The sequence below is a fragment of the Cyprinus carpio genome, chromosome B18, assembly GCF_018340385.1.
Source record: "Cyprinus carpio isolate SPL01 chromosome B18, ASM1834038v1, whole genome shotgun sequence".
NCBI lineage: Eukaryota > Metazoa > Chordata > Actinopteri > Cypriniformes > Cyprinidae > Cyprinus > Cyprinus carpio.
The window spans coordinates 22331931-22350850 of record NC_056614.1 but is presented as its reverse complement, the minus strand read 5'-3'; the positions used below and the strand labels follow the sequence as shown (position 1 = coordinate 22350850).

At 38.2% G+C, this 18920-nt stretch overlaps 1 protein-coding gene across 3 annotated transcripts in view; it reads left to right on the top strand.

Annotated features, from left to right (window-relative positions):
* Positions 1–18374, top strand: part of sema3d (sema domain, immunoglobulin domain (Ig), short basic domain, secreted, (semaphorin) 3D) — a 49675-nt gene extending 31301 nt beyond the window's left edge. Inside the window, exons 7-18 of one of the 3 annotated variants that reach the window (XM_042744377.1) lie at positions 3987–4115; positions 5735–5877; positions 8239–8353; positions 8498–8567; positions 8800–8944; positions 9394–9616; positions 10068–10156; positions 10268–10309; positions 11136–11290; positions 12437–12501; positions 12689–12819; positions 17271–18374. In XM_042744377.1, coding sequence (XP_042600311.1) covers positions 3987–4115; positions 5735–5877; positions 8239–8353; positions 8498–8567; positions 8800–8944; positions 9394–9616; positions 10068–10156; positions 10268–10309; positions 11136–11290; positions 12437–12501; positions 12689–12819; positions 17271–17648 — 1685 coding nt within the window. In that variant the 3' untranslated portion in view covers positions 17649–18374. Of the gene's footprint in view, positions 1–3986; positions 4116–5734; positions 5878–8238; positions 8354–8497; positions 8568–8799; positions 8945–9393; positions 9617–10067; positions 10157–10267; positions 10310–11132; positions 11291–12436; positions 12502–12688; positions 12820–17270 lie in introns of all 3 variants that reach the window. The other 2 variants (XM_042744376.1, XM_042744375.1) reach the window with 2 other exon arrangements.
* Positions 18375–18920: the final 546 nt, after the last annotated feature.

The following is an 18920-nucleotide window of genomic DNA, read 5'->3' as shown; positions in this document are numbered from 1 at the left end:
AGTTGAACAGAGAGTTGGGGAAGAGTAGAAAGAGGATGAAGGGGTCGAGGGAATGGGATGATGGTCAGGTTGATCAGGGCATCTAGAATTGATGGCTCAGCGAGATTTAGGGTGCAGGTACTGTCTCGAGCATATATTTAGGCTGGGCAATTAGGACCCCCCGATACAACCTGAAAGAAAGATAATGTGGGATAAGGTTGGCTGAATGGATGAGAAAGGGAGGGAAGGGTGGGTTCGAGAGAACGAGACTAGCAGTACAGTATAAGGTGACCCCATATATATGGAGGTTTCAGGAAGTCAGGTGATTGTTTGGGGCGTGCCCCTGCTCCTGAACATCTGTTAACCAATTAACCAATGTTTCACTAGCTAGGACCACGCCACAAACAAGCTATGAAACTGTTAGTTGAACAGAGAGTTGGGGAAGAGTAGAAAGAGGATGAAGGGGTCGAGGGAATGGGATGATGGTCAGGTTGATCAGGGCATCTAGAATTGAGGGCTCAGCGAGACTCAGGGTGCAGGTACTGTCTCGAGCATATATTTAGGCTGGACAATTAGGACCCCCCGATACAACCTGAAAGAAAGATAATGTGGGATAAGGTTGACTGAATGGATGAGAAAGGGAGGGAAGGGTGGGTTCGAGAGAACGAGACTAGCAGTACAGTATAAGGTGACCCCATATATATGGAGGTTTCAGGAAGTCAGGTGATTGTTTGGGGCGTGCAACTGCTCCTGAACATCTGTTAACCAATTAACTCCATTTCACTAGCTAGGACCACACCACAAACAAGCTATGAAACTGTTAGTTGAACAGAGAGTTGGGGAAGAGTAGAAAGAGGATGAAGGGGTCGAGGGAATGGGATGATGGTCAGGTTGATCAGGGCATCTAGAATTGAGGGCTCAGCGAGACTCAGGGTGGGGGTAACGTTTCTAGCATATATTTAGGCTGGACAATTAGGACCCCCAAAGTTGGGAAGAGCTGATTTAAGCGTGAGCTCGGAATGCCTGATCATACGGAGAGGATGCAGAGGCTAAATAGTTCAGGCGTTCAATGGTTAACGCAGGTTCTTGTTTTCGTAAGCCTTTGTTAGTACAAATGTGTGAGAATGAGAGAAAGCTGGGCAATCGTAGCCAGTGGTTATTCATTTGCTCACGCAGACCAGCCGGTCTCCTTCAACCTCCAATTCTAATTCCAAATCTTCTATTCATTTTCCCTCTCCTGCCCTCCCTCCCTGCATCTTGCAACACACCCCAGTCACAAACATCCTTTGATCCCAACATAAATTTTTTCCACCCTGACTTCAGCTGTTTACAGGAATATGGCCCTGTGTCTCTAACAATCTCTAACCTCTACTTAGAAAGTTTTAGAATTTTATGAAGTTTTATTGTATTTGTTATACTTATTATACTTATACATATTTTAATTGTTTGCCATGAAAATAGCGTAAGATGCTGACCTGGCATTAAATTAAAATATACTACTAATTAATAGCCCCGCCGTCCATTCACAACTTAACATCTTACGCTCATTCCTTCCTAAGATCCACATGTGCGTTTCTAAACCTACTTGTCAGGGATCAACTACTCCTAGACTATAGAATACCCAAGACGTGCCACTCCTTTAGTTTTGAATGGGGAAAAAATGCAATGCTCAATATGGCCGCTCAATCGCAGGAAGCCCCGCCTTCTGAATGAAAGAGCTAATTGCTAATCTGAAAAGTGAGCGCGTCACTGCAGCTGCTGTTAGAAGCGTCCCGGTTGCTATAGAAACAGTCAGTGGTCTGAGACGTGCGCTTAGGACTGCGCATGCGCACTGATTGATCTAGACTGAATAATTAAGCTTTTAATAACGCTATTTGAGCAAAAATAACAACATTTATGACACAGTTGTTGTCAGATTTCTTTGGTGATTTCAAATATGAAATTTTATCATAAGCTTAGTGAACAGTTTTGGAGAATTTGATGTTTCACCATACAAAGAGATAGGAGTTGCTCTTGCATGCCTAATTGGCGTTTTAAATATGGCCGCCGAGTGACATGACTTGTCTTAAAAGGACTTTGGCGTGAGGGACAGTGAATGGGCATCTGGAATTTAGAAGTAGCTATAGATAATTGAACATGGAGCTGTATTGCTGATTGTTTGTTTATTTACTTATTAAGCCATATCAGCATATGTGGCTATATTTCATGGCGAAAATCAGTTAATACATAAATCAATCCGTACACAAGTCTGTAATACATAGTCAAGGGGTCACAATTTAGAATGTTCAATTTAACCAGCCTGCGTGTCTTTGGGCTGTGAGCCGTATTGCTGTAATCAGCTGAAGGGAAGGGTATGAGAATGGATGTTGGGATGAAAGGATGTTTGTGAGTGGAGTTTTATGAGCAAACTGTGAGCATAGAGAAGAGAAGAATTTTGGGAGAGATCAGATTGAGCGAGGGCAGGTGGAATTACGTCTTGCCTGCCACTAGAGGGAGCTGCTGTCTGATGCTTTGGAGGATAATTCTCGTGATGTCACGTGTGACGGAGAGTGACTCCCTAGGAGTTTCCGGAAGTGCTGAGGGCTAAAAGTTTGTTATGACAGAAGTTTTATTGATACTGAATATAGTCGAAATAACTGTTTGTTATCTGCACGATTGAATTGGATACCTTGGATTTAAGTGCGTGTTGAAGGCAACCCGTGGTCCAGTTGTCCTCGGCTCTGGATTCTGAAAGACGTGCAATGGGAGCGCTGAGGAAGCGTCAGAGAAGCGGCTCACGAGGGGAGCAAAAATTCAGTTTCTGCGTCCACCACGCAAACGATGATGGCGATCTCGGCCCACGGATCCCACTGACGGAGAGGGTGGAGACCGGGAACAGCTCAGAGTCCTCCCGAGATGAGCCTGGGAGTAGACACTCGTGGCCCGGAATGTGCGTGACCGAACGCGACCGCTCGGAAAGAGACTCCGATCGGGACAATGAGAGGTGATCCTCAAGTGTTGCCAGTGACATTGAATCGAACAGAGCACCGCCCAGGCCACGCGAGTCCATCTGTCCTTCGAGAGAACGAGACTAGCAGTATGGTATAAGGTGACCCGATATATATGGAAGTTTCAGGAAGTCAGGTGATTGTTTGGGGCGTCCCCCTGCTCCTGAACATCTGTTAACAAATTAACTCCATTTTTGCAAAGAGTTCTTGCCGAAACATTGGTTAATTAAGTAAAGTAGTTTATTTGCAAGTGAGTGTGCAGTTATATATCATCTTTACAAAGCACCAAAAAAAATAAAATAAATTCATCATAAAAGTCATCCAGCTTTGTGGGCGAAATGGACTATAGGTTAAGTCAAATATGTAAGTTAAAATCCAAAACCAGTACTGAAATTAGATTTTTTTACTTTTGGTTGAACTCCTCCTTCAACAGTGTGGTTGAGTGTTTGTTTATTAACATGGACAGCCATAAACGTTCTCCACGTTCTCCTCGATATCATCAAGATTTGCTCCAAACCACATACATAGAGAGAAGGGTGAGGTAGGGTGGAGGCCCAAACACCAAATGATAACTCAGATAGAAATCGCTGAGTGATTTTAAAAACATAATAAACCCATTTTATCTGTCATGGATATTATGGAGATGGTAATTTATTTATGGAACATATTGTATGACCTCAGTTGGGCTTGTATATCACACTGAAAAAAATTATACTAAATTTTAAATGGTTGCAAACTATTTATTTTAGCTACATTAAAAAATAATTTAAACTTTTTTTTTTTAAAAAAGTTAGTCGACTAAATTTGTTTATTTAAAAGTAGCTAAAATACATTGATTGCAACCACTTACCTTTAAAAATTAGTAAATTCAATGAATTTTTTTCAGTGCACGTGTGAGGAAAAGAGAACAAAACAATGCTGAAGCTGATGACTTGATGGTCAGCTGTAGTAAACACGCCTACAGCCCGACTGACCGCAGCTCAATGTTTACACTGAGATGCTCCCTTTTTATGTTTTCAGATCAGTATCTCTATGCTGGCACGGCGTCTGATTTCCTGGGCAAGGACAGCACGTTTAGCCGCTCTCTTGGCCCACCCCCAGACCAGCAGTACATTCGCACAGACATCTCTGAGGACTACTGGATCAACGGTCAGTGCTCCCCACCAGTCCGCTTCAATACACTCATACCAGCACTAAGTAAATGACATACAACCTGTTTAGTTGAGTTTTTAGGTTTAATTTATTGTCCTTGATGAGTTCTGAATGAGGGAGTTTAATGAGGGAATTTTGCAGTAATGGTTTACGTTGCATTTTTTTTTTTTTAAAGAAATCAGTTATGCTCACTAAGGCTGCATTTATTTGATCAAAGCTTACAGTAAAAATATCAATATTCTTTAACAGTATATTACAATTTAAAATAACTGCCTTCTATTTTGATGTTTTTTTTTTTATTATTATTTTTTAATTCCTGTGATGCAAAGCTAAATTTTCAGCACATACTGTATTACCCCAGTTTTCAGTGTCACATGATTCTATAATTTTATTATACTAATTTGGTGATTTAAAAAAGCCTTTCCTTTTATAATCAATGTTGAATACAGTTGTGCTGCTTAATATTTTTTATGAAAAGATTCTTTTATGAAAGATAGAAAGTAAAAAAAACAAAAAAAACAGCATTTACTGGAAAAAGAAATGTTTTGCTTTTCATAGAATTAATACATCCTCTCTGGAAAAAAAAGTATAAATTTCTTTCCAAAAAAAGAAGTCATACTTACCCTAAACTTTTGTGTACCATAAATGATAGTGTATATAAAAACAGCATTTGGCCACACACATATGATCACACTCATGCTAACACACATACAAAACAAAAGTGACAGAAAGGGAAAAACCAAAACCACAGAAAATAGCAAAGGCACAGTCATTAATACACTGATACCACAAACTGATTTATTCTCACAGGAAAAGTTATTACAGCATTAAAATATGCCACATTTGAGGCGTTGCCTGTGTGTCTAGGATATATAGCTCACATGATTAGGAGAAAAGATCCTTAATTCATAAAAACTGATGAGTCAAATCACCCAGCATAGAAAAAAATAATTTGTGGTCAGGTGTGTGAGAGTTGCCAGAGTGTACAAAATTGCATTTGCTGTTATTAAGTCAAACTGAGGTTTTTAGATATACCCATAAATGTGTCAAATAGCTCATAAATTTTATCTTTGGACTTCCACCTCTTAAATATCTTGAAAAACTAAATGTGATACAGTATATCTTCTGCTTGGACTCTGAATAACTAAGTAGTGACACTCCAATCCTTTATACCAACTGCTGGCATTTTCATCTCCTCTTCTCCCCTCTCTATTTGGGTTGGAGTCATTTGCAGAGAGTCCAGTATAATACAGTCTTTGTCTAGTCATTGAGTTAATGACTGTCTTTCTTCCACCTTTGGTTTCCTCCTCAATGTTAGAGCTCTTCTAGTGTCTGATGCAATTTAATGGAGTTTAAACCCACACAGTCTATTTTCCAGTCCTAAACACCCATTAACAGTCTGCTGTAAGTCTAAAAGGAAATGCCTAGCATTTACACTAAACAGTAGGATACAGTTTTGACTTTATACTCAAACAAACAAACAGTGAGTCTTAGCTCCTTTAATAGGCCTCCACACTTTCTTGTGAGTAAAGTAATTGGAGGATTGGCATGACAGAAATAAATGACCAATTGACCATAATAAATCTGACCAGCTTTTCTCTCTTTTGTCCCAACAGAGGGCAAGTTTATTTCTGCCCATCCCATTGCAGACACCTACAACCCTGACGATGACAAGATTTACTTCTTTTTCCGTGAGGCGTCCCGTGATGGGAGCACTACGGACAAGAGCGTGCTGTCTCGTGTCGCCAGGATCTGCCGGGTAAGACCTGTCCTCACGCTGCCTGATCAGAGAGGAACTCACCTCATCTCTCTGATCCTTCCTTAGCACATAAGATTAAATGTGCTTCCCCTGGGAGGGGAGGCTTCCTGGTACGTTCCCCTTGATGTGATCTGCTGAAAGCGGACCAAACCACTGTTGTCAGGCGGGGTAAATCATAGCAGAGGTCTGGCCATGTAATTGCTGCCCAAGTCGTTGTTCATGATGACAGTGGAAGGCCCTTGTGTAGTGAAATAAGTGTGCTCAGTGACTTCATGTTAACACATTGTGTTCTGCCCATCCCTTAACAACAGTTCACTTTGAAGGCTGGGGGCACTGCACAAAAACCTTCCATAAATAAGTCAGATTTGAATTCATCTGAAGTCAATATAAACTATGGGGAACAACAGTTCAAACATCACACTGACCGCAAATGCATCATTTTCACATCCATGAAGAACACTGTGGGAAATGAACTCTATTCACAAGGTCGCTCCCTAAAGAAAGTGAGTAATTGATTCCCTTTACAAAGGTCTCTTCCACAAGTCTGTCATCAAAGCACACAGAAGATGGAATTAATTTTGCCATTTGCGATCCTGGGTGGTGATTACTCATAAGAACCTTCAGTTTAATTTAATATTATTAGCTACATATAATCTTGTTTTGAACTTTTAAAACCCTCAACGTGTACACATGGGTAATCAATGCAATAAACAAATGGCATGCGTTTTAAACAAAAACATATGGAAAGACAGCTGTAGTTTTTTTTTTTTTTTTTTTTTTTTTTTTTTAAGAAACTAATGTATAGTTTTATGTATACAGTTATACCGTTTTGTGTTAAAATTATTGTATTATGTGAGAAGAAAGAAACCACATAGTAATATGACCATGAGTGATACAAGAGACATACTGTAAAACCAGCACTGATGCATGTACACTATCGTTCAGATTGTAGCAGTATTTGGCCATGAACTGTTGGGTTCAGGCACGGGGTGAAAGCCACCACAATTATTAATTCAGTTTATAATGTGCAAATAAAGAAACTTGCACTATAAGAAGAATATCAAATAAAGACAAGGATCAACCAGGCAATAAGTTGTTAATCATATCTATTTAACTTCATTTCAGTTCAGTTTGGGGTCAGTAAGATTTTATTTTATTTTATTTTATTTTATTTTATTTTATTTTATTTTATTTTATGTGACATTGATGACTGGAGTAATGGCTGCTGAAAATTCAGCTTTGCATCACAGAAATGAATAAAATTTTAAAATATATAGAGTGTTTAAATTGTAATAAGATTTTACAGTGTTACTCTTTTTGTTTTTACTGTATTTTCCATCAAATAAATGCAACCTTGGTGAACATAAGAGAGTTCTCTCCGGAACAGTAAAAAGTCTTTCTGACCCCAAAATGATTCATACAGAAATGATACGGTTTATACTGTATGTTGAAAACAGTTATTGATATGCAAAAATATTTCAATGCAGAATGCTGCAATTGACTATTCAGAATCAAGCATTGAATAGCGCTCAGTAGTCATTTTAAGTAATTGTCCATGCAAGTCTCCTGTCAGCCTGCAATTATAAAAAGTCAGTGATTTAAAGCAGTTTTCTTAATGCTGTAGGCTCATCCTCTCGGACTGTATGCTATAAAAATTCCAAGCTCTATTGCAAAATTCTTGGTCTGAAGTGGGTGGGTTTTTATAGCTTTAGGAGTGAGCTGTAAAGCTATCCGAGGCCAGATTCCTCACTGGATAACTGGTCTAACACTAGAGAGGGCATCTTTGAAGATTAAAGAATTTGGATAACACCACTCCTAAACCTCTTTTAGGTCCCCCCCCCACATTTTCTCAAGTGTGTGTGTTATTCAACAAGGATAATGGCAGAGGAGGAATATGTATGCTGCCCTAAGTGGGTGTAGGTGAAATCATTGCAATCCTTTGATTAAACCCTTCTGGCTATAATGAGGAGATTCATTTAAGTGTTCTCAGCATGTCTTCTCGTTCTAAGACCTCTCAGTGCTCTATTGTGCATCTAAAGACATAAACCTGCACTTGGAGAATTTACAAAGAGGGTCGTTATATTCCCATTGTAAACTCCCTCATTCGCTCTTCTCAATTTCTTGAACTCTCTTTCTTTGTCTCTCTTGTGTGCAAGTTTGTGTACCTCTGAAGTCTGTTTAACTGAGAGGTTTGTGTTTTTTTGTAGTCTCATGGTTAATTAGATAAGCTGATCTAATCAGAAGCAAATTCTGTTTTTTCACTCTTATTATAAAGACTATAAAATTTAGGATTTAAATGATAAATATGCTTTCCGCACAACAGAATTAAGAGACCCTCTATGCTCTTGTGTTTGTGTACAGAATGACGTTGGAGGTTTGAGAAGTCTTACCAACAAGTGGACAACATTCCTCAAAGCAAGACTTGTGTGCTCCATTCCTGGACCAGATGGAGTGGACACGCACTTTGATGAGCTCCGTGAGTGATATGTTTTCTGTTCTTGCTCCCTCTCACAAAAACATATTTCAGTTTTATTATACTTCTTAGCATTTAAAAAGATGTTCATTGTGATTTTTTTCATTTTTATTTTTTATTTTGTGTGTGTGTGTGTGTGTGTTACAGAGGACATCTTTCTCCTACCTAGCAGAGATGAAAGAAATCCAACGGTGTACGGAGTGTTCACCACCACCAGGTAAGACACAGCTCCTACAGTGAGCATGTCAATATTTCATTGCTTTTGGTCTGAGTACCATAGCTTAAAATCCATTGTGAAATGTTGATTTGGTATAAAATGATTTCAAATCTATTTTATAGATGAATAGTCCAATTAAAAACACGGTTATTTGTATATTTGCCCCTTTGTAATGCACTTTCTTTTACTGTGGTAGTCATGTTTTGTTTTCAACATATTTTTTGGGGGACAGTTCTATCTTTAAAGGATCAGCGGTATGTGTCTACAACATGGAAGACATCCGTGCTGTGTTTAATGGACCGTATTCTCATAAAGAGGGACCGGACCATCGCTGGGTGGAATATGAAGGCAGAATCCCCTACCCAAGACCAGGCACGGTTAGTAACACTATCAGGGCTGTTTTTCGTCTTTTAGTCACTGACACTTTGAGTGAGGAGTTTTATACATTACCACTAGAGGGAGACATAACACTATATATACCTAACACTTTACATACAGTGATTCAAAATACTTGTTTACACCAGTGGTGTCCAAACCTGCTCCTGAAAGACGACTGTCCTGCAGAGTTTAGCTCCAACCCTAATTAAACACACCTGAACCAGCTAATAAAGGTCTTCAGACTTACCAAAAACTCCCAAGCATCTGAAGGACACTGGCCCTACTGGAGCATGATTGGATGTTCCTGGTTTACACAAATATATCATTTATTATAATACCAAAGGCAATTACATTACTTTATTTGAGTGCATATTTGTAATTACTTCCATGATTTTTTGCTGTTTTAATTTAAAAATGAATAACTGTAAATCTTTTCTTTCTTTCACAGTGCCCCAGTCGGACATATGATCCTCATATAAAAACTACTAAAGACTTTCCAGATGAAGTCATCAGTTTTATACGGCTGCACCCGCTAATGTACCGCTCTGTGCACCCAATGACGGGCCGGCCAGTTTTCACTCGTATCAATACGGAGTATCGGCTTACTCAGATTGTAGTGGACCGCGTGGCAGCTGAGGATGGACAGTATGCTGTTATGTTCTTGGGCACAGGTAAAAAAAGACAACACAAATGTTACTAGTGATATGTAACAATAAGATATAATGTTGCATTTTGCACCACTTAAGAAAATATGATGCATATTTTATTTTAGTATTTTAAAAAGCTTTAATGATCCAGTGAAGTGGCTACAAAGACTTTTTTTAAATATATTTTTATTTTGTTTGTTAACTGTGGTGTTCAAAATGCAGTAAAGGTTTGAAACACTTTAAACCCTGTACACTGAAAATAATTACCGGTATAGAAACAATTTTCACTTAAAAATTGCTTGGAAATGTCACAAATAATTACACATTGTAACAATTGAATTAAATTTAAAGTTTAGAAGCAGAAAAACTGAAAAAGTATTTTCTTGTGAAACATACAAGAAAGTTTTTCTTGTAAAACAACCAGCAGATGGCAGTACAGCTTAAAATACAAAAATGTGTGCATGTGTCTGTACAGATACGGGATCAGTTTTGAAGGTTGTCAGCATCACTCAAGAAAACTGGTCCACAGAGGAGATCATTTTAGAGGAGCTTCAGGTGTTCAAGGTAAATATTTCAAAGAGGATGAATGAACAACAACACACTAGTAAAAACAATAAACAAACACTATTAAATAAAAAGTTCAGCTTCTAACAATATTGGTGTATATTTATCCAGAGTCCCTCGCCCATCCTCAACATGGAAATCTCCTCAAAGCAGGTAAGAACAGAAGTTCAAACTTGGTTCTAGTAAACTAAATATTTAGCTTGGGAAATAAAGAAAGAAAATGAATAATTTTATAAATGAAAAATCTAAACTCAAGCCTCAGTCTCATAACAGATGTGTTATGGCCTCCATTGTTTGTGCTTTTATCAGAGTCTCACAGATAAGTCTGTTTCTCCTGTTTTTTGGCCATTCCTTTCATTTTTCCTTTACACTCCCATTTGTCCAATGATCTCTTACTATCTTTAGGAGTTCATGGTTAAGTTTGCGGTTCACCCAAAAAGCTTTTGTCCTCCTTTCTACTGCACAAAGATAGAACCTTATGGTTACATCAGCGGGCCACTTGACCAATTCTTACCACAGTTATTATTTTTTAAGGCCTTTTTCTTTTTAATAGCAGAGGATAATAGGGTACAGATAAGAAATCATATGGATAACACAGGGGTTGGATGGAAACTTTGTCTCATTATCTAATCAACATTTTACTTCTGCCTCTAATTCGCTATGGTGAATACTACCACTTGAAAACATTAAATGGTTTCAAATAAGTTCTTGAACAGCATTTGCTTTTACAAGGGTGTTTCATGGGAAGCTCTGCTGTGATTGCCTGATTTTGTTCAGATTCATGCTGAGAGAAAAGCAATAGCACCACAACTTTTATTGTACATGTTCTTTTGAGAGTTTGTTGGACCAAAAAGACAAATTATGCTGATTGATAACTCTGTTAGAGAGTTTGCTCCAGTAAGCACTTTTTTTTTTTTGTCATTGCACCTGGTTTAGTACTTTGTTTATGTGTGTGTGTGTGTGTTTGTGTGTGCAGCAGCAGCTGTTTGTTGGAGGAAGCGACGGGTTGGTGCAGGTGTCCCTTCACAGGTGCCATATTTATGGGCAGGGCTGTGCAGAATGCTGCCTGGCTAGAGACCCCTACTGCGCTTGGGACGGCACCCAGTGCTCCAGATACATTCCAGCCTCCAAAAGGTAACACACACAGACATGAACCGATAAAGCCATTGTCCCAAAGAGTCGATGCGAAGCCTTGACATTGATTCACAGAGTCAGCACCTCTGTTTAATTGTTTTGTCCTCTTATCGGCTCACACAAAAATCCAAAGCCACATGTGTCCTACAATATCCTAGAGATGTGCATCGTGTGCAGTTTGGTGCGCTGAGGTTTTTGGGATAGCAGAAAGTTAAAAGAGAGAGAGGGTTTTGTGGTGCCCTCTTTCTGACCTACTTCTCCAGGGTGAGTCGTTTCCTGGAGTTCAGCACAGAGAAGAATATGATAAATATTTGATTTTTCCTGTGCCATAGGGTGTAGTGGGACTGAACTGGACAGGCAAATTGATTAAAGTTGCTTTGTTGTTGAGATGATGTATTTGAGCTGCCAGAGAAGTTTTCTTGCCCTTTCTCTCCCCGGCTCTCCGGTCCGCCACTGACACAAGGAGGCCAGGTCAGTCCTGCAGAGAGAGAGAGCGAGAGATAGGCAGACACACAGAGAGAGGAATTTTAGTTTGTTTTGGAGATTATTTGGCTGTCAGATGGCTGTGTTTGAAATATGCTTTGTGGGTTCATTAAGATTCACTGAAGTTTGTTGTACAGAAAGAGCTAAGGGTATTTTTAGAAAAATCATGGTGGTACTTGTTTAGTGTTTAAAATGAAATGAAATGCATAGCATGACTGTAGTCGTTTAATTTTCTTGTTCTGAAGATTAAACTTTAGATCAGCCAGTTTGTATATTTTGTTCTAATTGCTCTTGCTATTTTGGATTTATGATTGATTTATCTAGTGGTTCTCAACCTTTTTGGCTCCAGGACTTCATTTTCTACAACAATATTCATAGACCCCATGACCCACTTTTTCAGTTGTTTGTGATTTTCTCAATATTTCTACCCAATAAAATATTTGATAGCTTGGCATAACAAGAAGAATGCATATCTATTATACATATTTTCTGTCTGAAAATGTTATACTGACCATTTACGTTTGAAAATTAATGAATGGATGCTGAACAATATTAAAAACACAAGCTGTATTTGCCTTAATTTGATCAGCTGTTGTTTAAGAAGTCTAAGATGTAATCAAAATGAATCTGAATCTAAAAAAGTTTTTTTACTTGTGCTTACAGGAGGGCCAGACGGCAGGATATCAAACATGGAGACCCATCCAGCCATTGCTGGGACACAGAGGATGGTAAGGAGGCATGTGTGTGTGTTTGTGCACATATGGAGCATAAAAGCACTAAAAGCTCTGTTTTGTTTTAAGATGTTGCATTGTCCTGTGGGGCTCACCTAATGGATCTCAACACTAACCCAAAAAATACCTTTACTGTCTTTCTGATATGCTGATAACTCTCTCTCTCTATCTTTGGCGGTGTTAGGGAGGAATGTCGAGGAGAAGGTGTTGTATGGAGTAGAGAGTAACTCCTCTTTTCTTGAGTGCGTTTCAAAATCCCAGCAGGCCTTGATTCGCTGGTTCATACTGAAGCCAGGAGCGGACCACCGTCAAGAGGTAAAATCAACATACACCAGTCTCAGTCTGTGCCTTTGTGTGTGTGTGTGTGTGTGTGTGTGTATTATTCACACACTTTCCTAGTTCTCTCTCTCTCTCTTTTTTTTTTTTTTTTGGTCAGTTAGTAAGTAGTTAGTTACACTACAAAAGTAAATATTTAATAAGTATTTATTATTTATATATTTCAGTATTTTACTTTAAATCGGATGCAAAGAACAAAATTAGTTGGCGAAAATTATTTGATCAATTATTTTGTTTACATGAACCATATTAACAAAGCCACTAAAAAGTCAATAAATGAATGGTTGTACCATACAATGGATTTTTAAAAATTGCTGTTTTGTTTCGCAGTGTTTTAAACATCACTTAGCATAAATATATAAAGTATAGCCTGGGCGTATTCCAGTCATAGTTTCTCTTTCATAACAATATCTTTTCAATATCATATGCTTTTTATGATCGGACACACTCTAGAAGCTGATTTAGAGTAACTCTGAACCCCCTGATGTTAAGGAAAAATAGATGTTACATAATTCTGAAGATCGTCTTACTAAACAATGTGTTATAACAGAGAAACAGATAACTGGAACAGTTCTATTGGTAATCATGAAAATGGCCTGAGGCATAGAAACAGAGGGAACACAAACAGAGATACAGAACACAGCAGTGCTGTCAAGAAGTGACCTTCTCTTGTGGATTCATCTCTCTGGTTCAGTGTTTTCCACCTACGTATTTAATCTCATCTCATCTCCACTGCTGTCGATTGGGAGTCATGCACCTGGGTGACATGCATATCTTACTTTAGAAACACATACAAATGCATTTGTCTTTCAGATATCTTTGTCCCTTTAAACTGCCAGAGGGAGTTTATTTGTGCTATCTTCTCTAGATTTATGCAGCATTTGTGAACAGCAGTCCTTTCAAGTGAGTTGTAATGGAGCTATGTGTGTAGTGGAAAGTTCATAGTGCGGATACAGAGGTCATTTTAACCTTGTGTCATGGGTGTCTCTTGTCTTTATTAGCTGTGATGAATAGACGGGGGCCAAGTCTGACTCTGGAATGGTAGATCAGCATATCCTTCTATTGATCCATCACCACAACAATTAGTCCCAACAGGAGTGTGTGTGTGTGTGTGTGTGTGTGAGAGAGAGAGAGAGAGAGAGAGAGAGAGAGAATTGATTTGAAGACACATTTGGGGAGGCATGACAGCAGAAGGTCAAATCTCAGCACAAATTTCACAGGGTTGATGCAATTCGAGAAAAAACGTGCTGTTTCCTGCTTTTAGAAATACCCTGCTGTCCCACGTCTCAAGTAAACATTACTCCTGCTATGATGCATTTGTTTTGTTTTAGTTTCCCTTCCTGCTTTTCTTCTCCTCCTTTATTACTCTTGTCTTTCCCACAGCACAAAACTACTCCCTACCACACAGCTGCCCAAAACACCTGCAACACACGCACAATCTCACACGTGTGGTGCAATCTTAAAATATCAGCCCACACTTCACCTCGTAAAAGACAACAATGAATGATAGAAGAGAAAACAGCGCTTGGGTGTTTGTGTGAATGTTTATCGAATCAGAGTAAACTGATATCTGGTTACAATAACAGAATGGACCCTTCATATCCCACACAGATGAGAACACAACAAGAGAACTAGGGGATGGGAACTGTAAAGAATTGATTTATTCTGGTTCTAATTCTGATTTTAGCTCTTTAACAATTCTATAAAATCAATTAACTTATGTAATTCTTAAAAAATACCTAAACTTGGATTGATTTTGTTGTCATGCAAAGGTGATACAATAATTAGACCTATGTTAAGATTTATGTATTTTAATTGCATAAATGAAACAAGTTTAACTGAAAATTGAGTGTTTACTGTTGTCCTTTTGCATTATCACACACTATTTTCCTATTTAATACCGTAAAGCTGCTTTGACAATCTGTGTTGTTAAAAGTGCTATATAAGTAAAGGTGACTTGACTTGACTCTAGTCATAGTGCTAATACCCTGAATGTGTATAAATATGCTTTAACTGTTTATATATTTATCATCAATAAATCATAATTTTTATGCAAACCATTCTCATACATTTTAACTAAATTAACCTTGCTTGATCTAGCCATATTTGAACCATGTTCAACTAATTAAATTTAATTGTTTTCACAGTGAACAGATTTACTGTATGCTAATTCTAAGTAATTTGAATAATTACTTTTTGAAAATGTGATATTTCAACTACAATCTAAATGATACAGGGCCGACATGACAACAGCAAAGATTAAGTCTAAAGTTTAAAAGCATTTAGTATGCAGCATATTTTATTATGACAAGCTGACATTCTGGAACTATTAACAGAACCAAACGTCATGCAAATCTTGCCAGTATTATTTTAAAAAATCTGAATAAGAACCTGTAAATGACTACCAATTCTAAACAGGGCTGTTCTCGCTCCTCCAAGCCTTCTCTTCCTCTTTTTCCCTCCATACCTCTACCCATTTTTTCCACGCTCTTCACTACCCTCTTTTTACAACTAAATATAATTTCCCATAGGACTGTGGGTCGCTGGCAGGCCAGCTCGTATTTGAGATGTGATACAGATCCCATGTTGAAGGTTCCAGACCTTCTCTCTTTTTCTCAAAACCCACAGCCAGACCCAGCGGTGTCCAGAGAGGCCGCAGACAGACAGAGGCCTCGTATCGTGGTTTTAATGCCTTTGACCCGGCACTGAGACCAATGCTGCACTTAAACCTGCGTCTGTGATCAGAGGCCAGTTTCCTCCTGCCCTCCAGTAAAACCTTCAGCGGGAGTTACACGCCGTGATATACTACCGAGATACGAAACACAGACACACACATTCACTTAAAACACACCCACTCACCCGAACATCTCCATGACATACACATGCGTTTCATCTTGACACTCATGTGCCCTTAGCCTTTATGTTTTAGTTCCAGCTGTCACAGGTTCTGCAGACAGTGCGAAACCGCCCAGTTTCCGCTCATTCCTGACACGTTTCTGCAAGGTATCACTTAAAAGTCACACTCCAAATTTATAATGCAAATATATTAAGGGTTTTTTCAGTGCAATTATGGCTGTTGCATTTCCTTGAAGCGTCCTTTAGATGGCAGAGAGATTAGCATAAGACAATGCAGTGGTAAGCGGTTTGTGTGTGTTTTTACAGGGATTCAGTATGCTTTGAAGCTTTCTTTCCCTCCTCTTCGTACTGCACAGCTGTATTGATTTAGTCCACGACAACAGCGTGACTAGCAGGAGAAATCAGCAGGCTCAAAAACACAGATAACAGAAAAAAAAAATAAGAGAGCGAAAGAATAAGCAACCTGGAACGGAAGGGAAGGGAGGTGAAGAGATGGAAAACTGATATTTACAGAAAAATATTAGCATGATTTAAAATGGTGGAGATGACTGATTTATGAATAAATTATTTTGAATCAGTTATTTTAAATGATTTAGCAAAACTGATTCATTTGTCTAAATCAAAATCTGTAAAAAGAGATCTTTCTTTGCATGAGAGCATCAGCCTTGAACCTAAATGTATAATAAATATGCATAATCCAATGTAAATTTGCTTTATTTATGCAACTAAATCAAAAAGATTGTGACATCAGCAACCTTTAAAACTACACTATATAACTTTGGCCCATTATGATTTAAAACTAAATCTGCATGCCTCTTACTGAATAATGTTGTATGGATAGATGTGGTTCGAGGCACCGGTGCACAGATGGATATAGAACATCTCGTCTTTTTTGTTGCTGTTTTTACAAACATTATTTTAAAAATTTGTCATTTTGAATGATCCATGGTCAATTTTTCTTGTTTGTTATGACAACAAACTTTCAGCTCCACGCTACCAACAGCCTGAGGCTGAGCTATTTTTTTTCTGTGTAGGAACACAATGTTACACAGATGGCAAATAGCATGCATTTGTGTAAAATCTGTCCAGACAATTCTAAAATATAAATTTTTATTATAGGTTTATCATATATGGGTAAAGACCTGATTTGGAAGATGTTTTTTGCACTCTGAGTACCTTGGATATAGATCAGTGCAATAGATCATGCAAACACTTTAAGTTGAAAGTAGACCCTGAAATCACAAGACCAAGGGCATAACACTACTCTGCCACCCTTTTTCTTTTTCTTCATGTGGTCAGCTTGTCTAATTTGCCTAATTAGAATCTAATGATCAATCAGATGGTGTAATGTGAGGTCAGCAGGAAATGGAGCGCGGAGATTAAAGACTGATCTATGACCTTGAAGGAGTCTCGCTGTGGGATCCTGGGCAGAATGATTTATGAGAATAAACCCAGCAAGTGACACATAAAACCACTGTTTGGCTATGAATAAGCTGTTGTGTGTGTCCGAGAAAGAATTTGTTGATATGGTTGATTTTTATGAAAGAATCAGTAATTCTGTGTATTTGTTGCAGATCAAACCAGATGAGCGTGTGCTGATAACCGAGCGAGGTTTGCTGATTCGTTGGCTCCAGCATAGCGACGCAGGTTCATACTTCTGCACCTCCCAGGAGCACAGATTCACCCGTACCCTCCTCCACCTCTCTCTTCATGTCCTGGACCATGGACAGATCCAAGCACACCAACCTGCTACACGGGAATCATCAGATAATCCGCCTGTTACCGAACCTCGTCAGCGCTATAAGGACTACTTGCGCATGTTGAGTGTTCCTGTGCGCTCTCTGGATGAGTACTGCGAAACGCTCTGGCACAAAGAGAAGAAGCAAAAACAGAAGGGCAAATGGAAGCATGTTCAAGAGCTCCGCAAGAGCAGGAACCGACGCCACCACTAGAGGCGCCAATGAGGCCTGGAATCGAGTGTGAGGTTAGACCGGTCACAATGCCCATGGAGCCTCTGAATGTGGATTAAATGAACTATAAACCAAATACAAAGACAGAAATGAATCATCTCTTGACCAGTCAAGCAAAAAATCTTTTAGAAATATCAGTGAAATGCCACATTAATCTTGTTTTCTTTTGGACCAGTCCCTTAAAAAAAGTGACGCAGAGATTCTTTACCATTTAAAAATGAACCTTTTGCAAAAATGCCCACTTGAACATCAGTCATCTTGACTGATCTTGAAAATATGTCAGAATCTATTAGTTTTGTTAATGCCCCTTTGGGCAAGGTATGGTATACTTAAATTATATTCCTGTAAATCTATAAACAATGTTAAAAACAAAGATTTTCCAGTCTAAAAATGTCTGGATTGGGGACGTTTTTCAAAACAGCATAACACCTGTTCATTGCGCCTTAATTTTAACCAAGAATAAAATTGCGTTCATGTTGAATGTATGTAAATATTTATATTATTTGTACATGAGATTGTGCATGCTTTAGGATTATTTACATAGAATTCTCTTTTTACAGTTTTAACCAAGCATTTAAGTTTCACTGAGTAAATTACATTATTTTTGTATTTTTGCAATGTGTCTTACTGTAGGTAATTTGTTTATGGCATATGACGATATTTAAAATTACCATGGTGTTGAAATAAACTGTTTTTATTTCTACTTAATTGTGCAATGAAGAAAAGAAAATGTCTTTGTTATTTAAAGAAATAATTTACACAATAGTTCACAATAGTTCTGTCTTCCTCTCTCCATGTCAGTCAAACCAAGTATGATTTTTTTCCCTTCACATAAACACAAAAGAAAGTTTAGCAGAATGCCCAGGCTGCTTTTCCATACAATTACAGTTTATGTTTGCCATGGTCTTGTCAAGCTCCAAAAAGAGAGTATATTTCAAGTCTTTTGAAAGTTTATGATAGTGTATGAAAAGAGTATGTGGGGAGTAGATGACAGTAATTTTTTGGTGAACAATCCCTTCAAGTAATCCTTGATTGGCTATGGCACAGAATGCAAGATATATAATGTATTCAATTCATTGTCTTTAAATTACCATTCCATTATTTAATAAAACAGATGTTTTTGTTTTGCCATTAGGTTTATTCACAAAATACCATAAAGTTATTTGCTATTACCACATCAAATAGAACATAAATAGTCTTCAAAATACTGCTTTTCATTTTAAATTTTGTAGTTTTTATCTTATCATTTTATAT